Source organism: Crassostrea angulata, chromosome 1 (assembly GCF_025612915.1).
Source record: "Crassostrea angulata isolate pt1a10 chromosome 1, ASM2561291v2, whole genome shotgun sequence".
In the NCBI taxonomy this organism is placed as follows: Eukaryota; Metazoa; Mollusca; class Bivalvia; order Ostreida; family Ostreidae; genus Magallana; species Magallana angulata.
In genome coordinates, this window is record NC_069111.1 from 34,636,375 (window position 1) to 34,650,825 (window position 14,451).

At 33.0% G+C, this 14,451-nt stretch overlaps 1 protein-coding gene across 4 annotated transcripts; it reads left to right on the plus strand.

The window, feature by feature from the left end:
* The first annotated feature begins 181 nt into the window (after positions 1-181).
* On the plus strand, positions 182-9,632 carry LOC128182595 (sodium/potassium-transporting ATPase subunit beta-1-interacting protein 3-like). 4 transcript variants are annotated; one of them, XM_052851321.1, is made up of 7 exons: positions 182-373; positions 1,284-1,421; positions 1,601-1,681; positions 1,912-2,124; positions 3,604-3,664; positions 5,413-5,442; positions 8,803-9,632. In XM_052851321.1, the coding sequence occupies exons 1-7, from the start codon at positions 293-295 to the stop codon at positions 9,147-9,149; spliced, it is 951 nt and encodes a 316-aa protein (XP_052707281.1). In that variant the 5' UTR covers positions 182-292; the 3' UTR covers positions 9,150-9,632. The 4 variants fall into 4 exon arrangements, with proteins under 4 accessions (XP_052707281.1, XP_052707296.1, XP_052707288.1 ...); XM_052851336.1 differs by lacking the exon at positions 5,413-5,442 and adding an exon at positions 5,908-5,934; XM_052851328.1 differs by lacking the exon at positions 5,413-5,442 and adding an exon at positions 6,838-6,867.
* The last annotated feature ends 4,819 nt before the right edge of the window (positions 9,633-14,451 follow it).

Sequence of the window (14,451 nt, forward strand, 5' to 3'; positions counted from 1 at the left end):
CTTGCTGAGGCATTCGTGCGCCGATTTTTTTCATCTGCTAATGAAGAAAATGGAAACATTAAAAAATACTATATATTAATTGTGATTGATAAAAATTTCTTAGTTTCAAATGATAAACATTTTATCTAGAGCTTCGAAATCTTTTTGGGCACTATATATTTCCTATCGCGCATGTATATCCGCCTTATCACTACTAGGATTATTCATAACAGAAAAATATAAATGGAAGTCAACAAAATGAGTTCGGCAAATGGATAGATTTTAAATATATTATCAGATAAAAGTAACCATAATGTTCAACATGGTTTGTAAAGGAAAACTCATCAATAAGGCGTTGTATACAACGCTGATGGTTGTGATCACTCTCCAGTTAGTAAGTATACATTGTGATGGCTGTCATTTGCATTGGTGACATTCTTCGCATGGCTTTTCTCACGTAAAATTAAACGGATATTTTCTTAATGGTGTCGATACTTGATAAGAAATCATTTTATTAGAATAATTATTTAGTGATAATTTTCATTTATATATCAAGCTGAAAGAGAGAAATAAAGCGTTTATATTTATATAGCTGGTTAAATGGAAAGACCAACTTTATATTTTATGTACACGTTATAAATTTTTTTGTGATGTATTGAAGTTTGAGCAAGTCAATAGTGTCTCATGAAAGAAACTCATTGCATTTGCAGTTTTCTTGTGACAACAATGCCCGACCTTCTTGAAGTTGTATCAGCTAGATTATATAGATGTATAATTTTGTTTTAAATTTTATTTGGTTGCACAAAAAAAAAGGGGGAAAAAAACCTGCAATTTTTTCTGAAGAATTTTGCATTAATTGGAATGATGGGGGATTCAGGGTGGGGGAAGGTATATGGCTAGTCTACTATTGAAAAATCATCATTAGGTTTTTTTGTTGTTACTCATCTATTAATTATTATATCAAAAAATATAATAATAATAATTATAGATTAATTTATGATTACCACATTGACAACCTATTGGCTTTAAACAATAAAACTGTTCTTTCACTGCAACAGTGATCAGATCTAATAGTAGATAGTATCATTGCCTATAACTAAGGGAATAAAGCTAAAAAGCTTCATATTTGTATCATTACATCTGACACAGGGCTGTATTTATGTTTGAATTCATTGCATCACTGTCTATACTAAGCATCAGAATCCTCAAAGGACGATTTGTAACATGTGTAAAGTGAATTAATATATTGATGCATGATTATTACACAATTTTTCTGAAAGATTTTTTGTATAATTCTTTTTCAGCTAAGCACACTGGAGAGACAAGTGTTTGATTTTCTAGGATATATGTGGGCCCCTATCATTGCCAACACAGTTCAAATCATCTGTTGCATACTCGGGATATTTGGAACATATCAGATGAAAGCACAATTTGTAGTAGTGGTAAGTTGTTGGAGTGCCAAATTTGCTGTGTTCATGTCAGTGCAAACACAATTTTGTTATGGTCTAATAAAAATTCTGTAATGAATATTTTCAGCTAGATACGAATCAATCTCCTATTAAGACGATGTTTCTATTTATAGTTAATTTTTAACACCTGCATTTTCTTCTCTTTTTTTCAGTATTCAACATGGTCATTAATGTGGCTAGGATGGAATATTTTTGTTATCTGTCTTTACTTAGAAGTCGGTGTTCTTAATAGAGTAAGTGTTCAGTGGGAATGTGAAGGGTAAAATTGATTTATGTATTTGCCTTATTACAAGATTTCATAGCACTGTGACCGAAGAGTAATAAAACCAATGTCAGTTGTTCACCTGGAACATTTATCTGTGTATTAAAATGTTTTGTTGAATGAAAGAGAAAAAACAAACACACAACCTGTTTAAAGTACTTAAGATGCACAAGTCAGTAAACCTATCTTTTGTTGACACAGAACAGAGATCTCTTCATTTTAACCATTGGTACAAAGAACAAGAGCTGGTGGCTGGAGCATGGAATTGGATGTAAGATCACAAATGACACCTGGATGAGCGAAAATCCAGTCAAGACCAGCAGACTCATCCCTCCGGAGGAAGCAGTGGAGGGCTGCCTTCTAGATTACTACTACGTGGAGGTCATCCACGCGGGAGTCCAGTGTCTGTTGGCTGTAAGTGTTCACTCTCTGCTGTAGATTTATAACTGTTTATTTGGAGATACAAATAAAAGTGGTGAAGACCTCAACGTTCATGAACAGTTTACATGATGGATAGTTACTTTAAACTGTGTCTTTGATTGATTTCAATTATTTTTGGGACCTTTTTTTTGGCTTGCAGTTAATGTTCTGAAATTGTGATCCATGGAACAAATAATTTTATGCATTCTATTTATGGTGTCAAATTATTCAATATGAAAATGAGGGAAATAAATTAACATTGATTGATCTGTAGAAACCAGCAATGACAAGTATTTCTAAGAAATGTGTATTTTCAAGATTTTAAAAAAAGGATTGCAATTGAACTTTCATTTATTTCCATATTTTGTACCACCTGTAGATTATTATATGCAATCTTTTCAAATATTATTTAATTGTTTTCATATCATGGATCCATTGTATATATGGAGAATTCTCTCATTTGTAATAATAGCGAGCACAGCTCGCCGGCGCGCAGCGCCGGCTAGCGAAGCGAGCTCTAAGAACCAGTGTGCGCGGGAAAAAGAACGAGCTAAACCTACAGTTCATCAAACAAAATTTTTTGTCTACGTCCCATAATGCTCTCTAATGTTTACACCCGTGGTGCTATGCCAAAAATGGCCGACTTTTAACTCGTAATTTACGGTGACTTAAAGTTTGAAGACACGTTTTGAGTACCGCATATGCTTTGGCGAGACTCAAAAGATTTGTTACATGCTTCCATACCTTCGTATTGAGTCGAGAAACGTAAACAAAGACGAACAAAGTCATAGATGACGTCACAGTGCACTCGCGCTATATTTCCCGCGAAAAATTTAGAGGTGGATCAAACATCTGTAATGAGTGTACTGGCTATTTCAGTATAGTCTGCGATACCTGCCTCATTGACATATGATTTGTTTTTAATCTTTTTTTAATATAGAGATTTTATATATATATAAACTAGCAAGGGCCATACTTTACTGTCATGTCGATCCATTTTTAAAGTAATTGTGCATGCATGTACCGTGCAGTAGGCAGGTAAGTATATGAGTAGGGAGGAAATAAACAATAGGACATTTTGAACTAAATAAAAAGGAATAAAATGAAAAAATAAACAGGTAAAAAAATTATGTAGATATTGCATATAGTCATACCATTAAATAAAAGTGGGAAATTACACACCTACAAACAGGTACCGGGCTCTCTCTCTCTCTCTCTCTCTCTCTCTCTCTGGGTAGGGGGTTGCGCTGTATATATCATAACCATTAAAATTAGTACATTTGGCATACTTATTGTAGAGCAATACTCTCTCAAAAATTCTTTGACGTTCGTTGATACCTAAATAAAACTATAAGTTGACAATGGTGCAAGGTACAGTATGTGTAATTCTTGCTGCGCTCGCCAGAACGGTAGCACCGTAAAACATATTATTTTTTTATGAGAGATTAACTCCCAATTTTGATCTGTTTTCAGTTGATTGGATTCACTTCATCATGTGTTAGCATATCTGCATTTAAGGAAGAAGAAGAGAGTTGTAAGTACCTGGCATACTCTAGCACATACACACGCCCGGGCACAATGGGCCGTAGTTACTCGGCCCAGTCTTACCCCACACTGTATGTAAGAGACAGCTGGTGTCTGCCCACTTATGTCTCGTTGTCGGAAGGTTTGGACCGGTCTCGTAGCACTCAAGCCACACCCCGAATGTCGCAGACCTCCCAGTTGTTGATTGAGCCATCTGACAGTGAAGTGTAGGGGTAGGAGTCCACCAAGGTGTGTCAGGCTACCTGTTGTAGATTTCTGCCTGGCTACTTGGCAGCTGCTGCTTGGTCCTGTCTCCCATCTCTTTATGTTGTCACTGGGGTGTCACTCTCTCTTTGTGGACTTTCAGGTGTTGTCTTTTGTGAAGTCTGGATGGTGCTCATCGCATTTGCTTGTTTTGCAGTGCTTTGCAAGAAAGATTAGGCAAAAATCCAAGAGCTTTATAGTTTTTTTTTTTAATTAAATTTTGGATTTGATATAAAGTAGTTTCCCAGAATTTTTTTAATTTAACTGCATGGGTGTAGTGGTTTATCAGTTAGACTTCTCATATATTTCTTGTTTTGTGATGTAAAAGGCAAGCCAAAATATAGTAAAGTATTTGCTCTTTTTCAGTGTACCCAAGACGAGATGGGTTGATACGTAAATTGCTTAAGAAAGCGAAAGTGGTATTGTGCATCTAAAATCTTTAAAGACTTTTTTTTATTCTTGAACATATAGATATTTTTTTTACTTGTTTCAAAATAACCAGTGGAATGCCAGCATTTTTAAGGGGTAATATTTTAAAACAAAAATTTACCTTCATTTCTTAAAATTTCTTTAATAATAATTTATTCAGAATATTTAATTATTAGGCTCACTCTCAGAAAGGTTGAGAAATATAAGAAAACAAATGTTTTTTGACTTGACATTTAAGTGCATGTACTTCGACATGTAAATCAGGCAGTTGTTTCTTTTCCTTCCTTTGCATGGCTTAGTTGAAGAGTTTCATTGTTTTTCATTGGTTGCTTTATTTCAGTGGATTTCATTGGTGGATTTGATTCTGTGTGTTCTTATCACCAGCGTGTAAAACCTATCTTTGTTTAGGTAAAAGGTTACAAATGTTTTTAGTTCTCAAGTTGAAAGAGAAAATGTTATTTTTGTTTTGAAGTTGTGCTATTTTCTATTGTTGAGAGCTATGCACTATAGACTAGATTCATATGTTCTAAAAGTATCATATGCAGATAAAAAAGATTGTTCAACACAAGTTCATTCATGCTAAAAATAAGTTTTTACAACATTCATTGTTTGATACTTGACTTAAGATCTAATCTTAGAATAAAAGAGGAAAGCAAAGATAATTGTATACACGAGTACACGTTCAGTTTACATCTATAGATGATACAAAGAAAAGAAGGTTTTTACTGCAAGTACTGTCCAATAAGGAAAACTTGTTTCAGCTTTCTGCATTCTCAACAGGGTTCTCATTTTTTTTTTTTTTTGGGGGGGGGGGGGGGGGGGAGAGGGGGTGCATGAATTTTATGAACTTTTCCCTTTATTTTGTCATTTGTGTTTATGTGTGCATGTGTGTTTATGTGAAATGTTGATGTTGGTACACTATTGAAAAGATATTTGCAAATTTTGAGATTTTATTTCAGGTAAAAATTTACCTAATCAAGAAACACTACAAGTTGATTTTCATTTTGTGCCAGATCATTTTTTTTTTAAATTATAAAACTTTAAAATTTTATGTTTTATGTATAGGTAGAGAAAAAATTCTATACTTCCCTGCACGTAAGGTTTTAAGAATGTTGTTGTTATCATGTAGCCTGTATATTCACAGTGTTACAGATATTGATATGGTTATAACCCAGCATATTTCAAGTTTCGTTTTAACCCATGAAATTTCTGTTCATTAACCTGGCATGCGACTTCTGCATAAGCATTTATCCTTACTACCCCACCCCATAGAAAATAGGTAAAAAGGCCTCTTTTTACCTTGAGATATGTAGTACATTGTATCACTATATTAGTAAATGTACATGGAAGGATACTGTATTGTACATAGTCAATAGTTCTAAATAAGGACTCAAAAGGTAATAATGCCTTGCCTTGCTTCTGTCAAAAACTGTCAACTACTGCAACCTATTGGCTTAAATACATGAGTTGACCACACATCACTTGAAGGTCTATACAAGTGAACAATCTCCTGGAGATGGGACGTACCAATAATGAATTCTGCATGTTACATTCTTTCAGCTGCCAAAGACAAAAGTGGGAAACCTTGTAAGACATTACTGCTGGCTAATCAGGGTGTTGTGTATTGTCTAACAATTGGCTCACAACCTATAACTTAGATCTTGATACACGGATAAGATACAGACACTGTGTTCTAGTGTGCAACTTGAAGTGAAATAATCTCTCTCTCTTTCTCTCTCTCTCTCTCTCTCTCTCTCTCTCTCTCTCTCTCTCTCTCTCATCACATAGTATGTATGTTTGAGTTTAATTTAATTCGTCACCATCAATCACTGAGTTCTTTAGGTTTTGTGTCAGTGACTTGATTGGGGTTTGCAATTAAGTGTCAGTAGGAATCCAGTTTATCAACATTGTTCGTAGGTGAATGATCAGGAAATATACAGGATAAATCTTATATGACATTTTTACTCACTATGAAATTTACATTTATCACATATTTTTTAAGCTGATTTAATATATATACTGGTATAATATGTACAATTTATTGCGTTTTTTCCTTGTAAAAGTGTTTTGTTTAACTCTATGGGACAGCTAATTGTTTAAAGAAATGGTTTTTGATTTAAGCACTTTAAAAGTTGCACTTCACAGTCTGATGTCATAATGACATGTTCCAGTACTGTAAATATTATTTCCATCCCATGACAATGAAAGAGCAAGAATTCATATTTGTATTTAAAGTGTTTGAATATTGAATAGGTTGATCAGCCTGCATTCATGCTTGAATTACATTTGAGTGAAAGTATGCAGACTTTTAATTTTGGTTATTGCTCAAAACATTTCAATTTACATTTATATTTGAGATAACATTGCAGAATTTTTAATTTTCAAAGCTGAATTAACGAAGTGGAGGTAATTGGGTCATTTAAAAAATGAACATGATGATTTATAACATAAAATACCGTATTGAATATTTTCTTATTTTTACATGTCTAGCCAAAATTCCTAGTTACATTCGAGCACACAGTAAGAACAGTGTTGTTAATGTATGTCGGGCTTAATTCGCTTTGTTCTGTTATAAGCATACATAATCATGCACATCATTTTGTTATATGGCAGTGAAACATACATCGATATTTGTTATGCATGTGGAACTCAATTAGTACATTGATGTAGTATCTATCGTTATTGATGTAAAGAAAATAAAATGATTGATTGTGCTTTGAAAAATCAGAGGAGATATTGCTTGAGGGAGAAATTTTGGGATGTAAATATATTATGAATATTTGTGCATGTTTTTCATTGTAGAATGAGATTATTAAAAAAAAATTAACAAATATAAATTAAGAATCTATAACTTTGTAGTGAGGTCAAGAAAAGGTTTAATTTTGAGAGATATTAATATTATGGGCACAACTGAAACTGCAATAACTTATCAGATCCTCATATTACGCTGTTTTATTCTATTCTTGTATTCTTATTAAGTATTGTCAATTATCTTGTGATATTGCACAATATTGTAGCCGTATTTATTATATGTCAGCCTATTGCCTAACCCCAATCACTCATTTCTGGGATGTAACCAAATCTGTAGCTAAATTAAGTGTCTTTTAAAGAATAGATCTTCTATTCAAAAGAAAGCTTAAAACTGTGGAATAAGCATTGCAGATTACAATTTTTAGGTACAAGCTGTTATAACTCCTGAGTTGTCAAATCTTGAAACAAAAATAGATACATTTGTAGAAGGAAGGACACATGTTTTTTTCCCTTAAAAATAAAGGGATGGCAATAGGAAGCGGGTTGTCGAGGGCTTAGTGAGCTACAAAATCCCCTCTATATGCTTTACTAGTATTCTCCGGAAAATTGATCAGCTGTTTCCTGGACTCGGAAGGAAGGGATTGTTTACAAATAAAAATTCATCAGAAAGATCATGATGATGAACTCTTCATTGGATAAGTCAATCTATTGGGTCTGAATGAATGAAATAGCTATTATTTAAATTTTATTTTGCCAACTGTGCTATAATTATTGTTTAGGTCACTGAAGCAAAATTTGGCCATTGCATTTTTCAGTACAATTGCTTTTTTTTTTGGGGGGGGGGGGGTATTAAGTAAGGCACAGATTTTCCACACACACACCCCACCCCACCCCAACCCACCCCCACCCCCTTCTTATCCTCCTTATTTTTTCCTTTAGCCTATTTGAAAAAAAAAATTGTATTAGAAGGGCAACTTCAAGGGAAAAAAATATCAAGCATTTGAGCTTATTGTTTTCCATTCAAAGAACATGCCTATCCTACCAATTCTTGGTCTGAATAATTAAAATGATTTCTAGCTAATCAATGTAATCCATGAACCTGCAATGGTCATAGGAGATTACTTCCCAATCAAAGCACGCCATATACTCTTGATTTGTTTGGTACAGTTTCATTAATCATACTTGATGTAAAAATTCACTTTATTTTGATAACATGTTAAAGAGAATGAAAAAGCCTTGAATGATTATTGAATACAACTTTAATGTAACTGGCACATATATATACATGTATAAATTTATTTCATTTAGTATTGCAATAAGAAAATTTTACTCGGACATTCCTTAAACTTATGAAAATTGAAATAACCATGAGATAACAATAGTTTACATTGTATTTTATATTGATTTATGTTCATACTAAATGTTGTTGTTGTTGAATGATTGATAATTTTTTCTACATGCTTATTTTTCTATCAGATAACCAAAGTACATTGTACTCATATAATGCTCTTTCAGCTTTTAATACTTTGCACTTTAAAGATTTTTACATGAATCGAGTAAAGGTTAAATGTTCTATTTTGATGTAATTGTGATAACTGTTATGATCAATTTAATGAGGAATATTTGACATCAAATTACCATAAGCAGATAAATTCTCAGGTAGAAGCCTTGTTACTTATTTTTGAACTTTTCTTTATTTTCAAGCATCTTCAGCAAACGATGAATTAGAATTTGTCAAAATGTACTCCAACTCCTCCCCCTCCCGACGTCGGTACCAGAGTAACGACAATATGACCCTGTCCTACGACAACCCAGCCACTGAGTTCCCCACCCTGGACCGCCCGCCCAGCTACGAGACCAGCATGAGAGAGAGCACCACAGTCAATGACCACTACGGTGCAGACCGGCGCAGTGTACGCAGCGTGCGCAGTGTCAGAAGTAAGGCCAGCAATAAATCAAAGACAAAGAATGAGCGGCGCGAGGAACTGCCGTGGGTACAGATTACCCCCTCAGCAAACAGCATAGACCAGCCATTCCGGCACTACCCCTAGCAACAACGTCCAATCTAGATCTTATTTAATATTGGCATTGCATTTTTTTTTCTGATGTAGCAGATACTTTACCAACTGAATTCCATTATGTGTTTATGAATTATGATGAAATACTTAATTAGAATGCAATGAAAATATTTTGTATGTGGACATTTGGAAGGAATTCATTCGAGTGGGATCTTAGTGATTTAACATGCTTCAGTGAAGTTTGTTGTGTGTGCTCTATTACCTTGTGAATTGTCAATGCAAATATGGATGTTTTTATTGTATACATGTATATGCCATGATATTATTACATGTACATGTACTTATAATACCTAGAAATAAGTACATGTATATCTGAGGTATGCTAGGCTGTATGTAGCTTTGATTTTATTGTGAAAATATCGAGCAGTATGTGTTCCTACATCGTCAGACCCCTCAGGTTTCCTATGCGTTACACTGAAAGCAGTGTAACGGATAGAAAACCCTTGGGTTTCGACGATGGTGCTGATAAAACGGAGGGGTCTGTTGTTATTTTGATGACAAGTCTGATGCTATCTGTTGAGGCAGGGGTTCATATTTGATTGTACTTAACTGATCTCTGAAGGTGGGAGGTCGTATGGAAATATTTTTTTTTTTATTTTTAAGACATAATTGTAGTCCAATATAATTTATTTATTATTTCCATGCCTTCATTCTAATGTGAAGGTATCTTATGTAATGGTGCAATGGATAAAAGCGCAGCCATCATTGATCAAGACATATATATATTTAAGGTAATGCATCATCGTTGCATGCATGTCACATTTTTATTCACCTTTAATCATGGCTTCCTGTACGAAGATTTGGTTTATGCTGTGAAAATATGTGTATTAGTGTTGTTTTGATGTTTTTTTCCCAAAGACTCGATGAAACGAAGAAGAAAAAAGATTTTATCTTTCTTATATGAATTATCTTTCTTAGGAAATCCTATCAAACACATGATACACACTATTTATCATTATTATTGATAAGTTTTCTTTCAAGACAGAAAAAGTTGTATGTTTTTTTTGGAAAGGAAAAAATTTATATTGATTTCAATACGGTAATGACAAAACGACAGACCAAAAGGAAACCAATCCTGTATGTATACTTGCATGATATGTAAATCAGAGAACAAAAATCTCAAGTGCCATGAAGAGATTGTGATTTTGAATGTCTTTTGTGTGAAATGGAAGTCATATTTGATTGTAGTTCTTTACTGCATTTGCAGAGAGAACAGGAGAGGGAGACAGAGAGAGAGAGGTAAGAAAGAGAGGAGAGAGAGAGGGGTGAATTTAGTAGAGATAAATAAATTTTTTAATTGTATTAGGTTATAATAATTATTTTCACCTGTTTGAGCTTTATGGAGAAATAGTCACTTCATTGTAAATATTAGAGGTTATAAATTTTTATGGATATAGAGAGAAAAAATATACAGGATCAATTTCTTGTTAAACAGGGTGTTACTTTGGACTGACATAAAGGTCACTGCAATGTTATATATACATGTATCTATGGAAAGAAAAGTAAGCCCACCTTTTAATATTAGAGAGTAAACATTCAGCCTTCAATACTTTTGAATAAAATTCAAAATGAATAGTCATTGAGACACAGTGTAGTTAAATGTTATTATGTGAAAAGATTCTTACATGTATTTCATGGAGATTGTATCACAGATTCCTATCTTTAGTTCAAGGTTCATGTATCCCCAGTAGATGACTGATATGTTATAAGTTACAAGGAGGCTCTGGCAAATCATAAAATGATGACACCAGGTGTAGACATTGGGATAAGAAGTCACTGGCAGATTTAGCCTCCATTACTTGTAGACTACAGCCAGGTGTATCTTAACTCCGAATGAAAGAATCAGAGTCTGTAAACTTGGAATCATGTCCATTAAGAAAGTGGGTCCAATGTCATGGTCTTTTTCATTACATCTTTTAATTTACCTATTTTTTTTTAAATTTTAACCAAAAAATTCTTCATTACATGGATAATTGTCTCAATCTTCAATCAAGCTTTTTTTCTCTTTCTTTCATTGTAAACAGCTCTATAACTGTGTTCTTTGTTTACATGCTTGAATTATTTACTGTAGTGCTAACCCAGCACTTTTCTGTAGATTTGTTACTGGTCTGTTCAGTGTTTGTTAAAAATAAACACAATTAGTGAATTTTTGTTATAACTTGTTATTTTGAATGCATGTTAACAACCAAAAGAGTTCACTTTCGTATTTTGTATTTATTATACATTCAGGTTAAATATTTTGGAGAACAGTTTGTAAAAAAAAAAAATCGTTTATTAAACAGTACTATTAAAGGGATAACCAAGAAAATAATGCACTCAGAGCAGCTGTGCACCTATTTGCATTATGGTATGCAGTAGATTAATAGATTGTATTTATATGTTGACTACAAAGGGAGTTACATGTTCGAACGACTAGCTAGTTCAGTGACCTTGTAACGGGCGTGTTGTTTTCCATTCGGAAATGTACAACATGTCAGTATACAAGTGAATGTTCATCTGTTACTAGAAGCAGGAGATTCAGCTGGGGGATTACACGAGTAATGTACCATTGCATGTTTTAGTTCGTAGTTTCAGCAAGAGTTCATGTTCTTTCCACATTCGGAACAAATCAAAAAAATCAAACTGCATTAACACCCCCCCCCCCCCCCCCCCCCAAATTAAAAAAAAGTTTACTGTTTTTATTGACAAACAAATGGGCGGATCGAGAAATTTTTGAATGAGGACCAAAATGTGTAAAGTCATGGCAATTTTTAAGTGCTATCAATAATTCAATAATGCTTTACTCGTTTAGCCTGGGAAACGGGGTGCAATATTTTTATAAAACGGAAAAAAAGTATTTTGGTAAAATTTTCACGAAGAAATGCAATATTTTTGTAAATATATACATGTACTGTATTTAGATAAAAGATAAATAAAAAATTTGAAGCGACTTGGTTTAACGAATGCTTGATTTTTGGCTTCAAGTAAATTTATTCTTTAAGCAGTAAAGTGAAATGTACGAGGGCCGATTAGGCTCAAATCTACAAAAAGGTAAAAAAAAAAAAATATATATATACTCGTTATTACGAAAGCCCATTGAGCTCATTTTCGTAGCTAAAATATTTTTTTCGCGAATAAACACGTTACTTTCGCAAAAAGAGCCGCATAACTTTCGCAAATAAACGCAATACATTTCATACAAGAACCCTTATGAAGAACAATGATTGAAAACAAACATATTTTAGTTTGAATAAATTCTATTATTTATAATTTTTCATTATTATTTATCATTCGTTTTACGTTGATTTATCAGAATTATCTATTTTTATATATAGATATAAATATATCTGATAAACATCATATAACGGTAAGATGTTAGATGGTCCAAGTAGAAAAGGAGGTAGAGCATCATTTTTCATTTGTTCGCCGATCCCGTGTTCGAACAGGCATTCATTAATTATCTTTTTTTCTAAAATTAATATAAATCCAAACGTGGGAAATCCTCAAAACCTTGGAGGTGATTTTCAAATGACATATGTTAAAAATTTAGAGGACAAATTTATGTTATATAAATTAGAGCAATAGCTTAAAAAATGTATAGGTTAAACTCAATTCACGGCTTGACTTATTTTTCTGATATACACGTTAAACCGTCAAACTAGACGTTAATTTATGTCGCGGCGATGTAATATATATAACATTTAGAACAATGATATTATTTCAGTTTTATAATGATATTTAATAAAGCTTTAAATCGAGTTAAAAGTGTTATAATTCAAACGTTGATGACTCATTTTCGATAATACAGTGCTCTTAATAATGTAAAAAAAACGCTTTGTATTAGGCCTATGTCGTTTATAAAACAGTTCTAAGATTTTTTAAAAGATTTCCCACGTTTGAATTTATGTTGATTTGTATTAAGTTTTATCAGATTTATTTATATCTATATATTTAAAAAGATTTTGTTTCATTTAAAACTCAAATGTGTTTGTTTTCAATCATTGTTCTTCATAAGATTTCTGCATGAAAAGACAATATTTATATTGAAGTTTCGCCTTTGTTCGCGAAACTAATGCGTTTATTCGCGAAACTTACGCGTTTATTCGAAAAACTAACGCGTTTTTTTTCGCAAAAATTACGCGTTATATCGCGAAAGTTACGCTTTATTCGCAAAACTTACGCGTTTATTCACGAAAGTTTTGCGTTTATATTCGCGAATTTTTTTTACCTACGAAAATGAACTCAATGGGCTTTCGTAAGTTATAGTTATCCCGTTGCAACGAGTTAGTATCTCGTTACAACGAGTTAATACTCTAGTATTCTACACAATACACAGGTGCATTTACCTCCTTTGACTTTTCTTTGATAAAATTTTGTATAGATGATAATATTCTAAACTACAAATTCCACGAAAGAAGTAATTTCATTTAACATAAAAAAAAAATGATCAGAGAGATTTTGCTTGCTGAATATTGTACTTCTCGGGTACCTAAATCATCGTATTGACCCCCAAAACAGATGATGTAAATATTTTTTGATTACATCAAAATGTTTTCATTAGTGTAGGTTTTTCTCATTAAGTCTGAGCAATGTTTTCACAACTGTGCAGAAGTTTCTCCAACAGCATTGAAGATGCTATTTTTATGATGACCCATATTTATGTATCGGCCAGATTTATTACGTTTATATCACAATAAGAATTTTACGCGTGAAAAACAGTGGTAGTTACTAAACTGTGATATTTATTAAATGTCTCTTATTAGGAATAAGTTCAAGTGTACCTAAACAGATGTACACATATATTAAACTTCTCAGAGGTAAATATAAGAGAAATATACGATATATACTTATACAAGAAATGTTTTATAGAGAAAAAAAACACGATCGAAGGCACAGAGTACAGTCTATATGCAACAATATAGATCGTAGAAATAACACATGTACACACGCACGCGCATGCGTGCGTGTATGTATGCTATACAGTTTGTATTTTGACAAAATTCCACAGAATTTGAACAGATTTGTCGTTGTATTATATTCATTGAAACATTAAATCTTTATTAATTAGTTCGTCACATTCAAGAACATAATGAAATTCATCGTCGGAACACACAGGTTTTTATTCGCAGTGAAAGCAGTGAAACCGATAGAAAACCCGTGGGTTCCGACGAAGAATAAGATTCATCTGACAGCAATTACTCATGATGCAACATGTTTACAGACTTTTCATCACATGAAATTCTATACATATGTGGCCTTTTGATGAGTCGTCAATATCACTGACTATTTTTAATCC

Bases quoted from the DNA above. Each gene is read 5' to 3' on its own strand.
- LOC128182595 (XM_052851321.1), top strand. From the start codon at position 293: ATGTTCAACATGGTTTGTAAAGGAAAACTCATCAATAAGGCGTTGTAT. The intron at 374-1,283 runs GTAAGTATACAT...ATTCTTTTTCAG, and splicing joins TTGTGATCACTCTCCAGTTA to CTAAGCACACTGGAGAGACA. The intron at 1,422-1,600 runs GTAAGTTGTTGG...TCTTTTTTTCAG, and splicing joins AAGCACAATTTGTAGTAGTG to TATTCAACATGGTCATTAAT.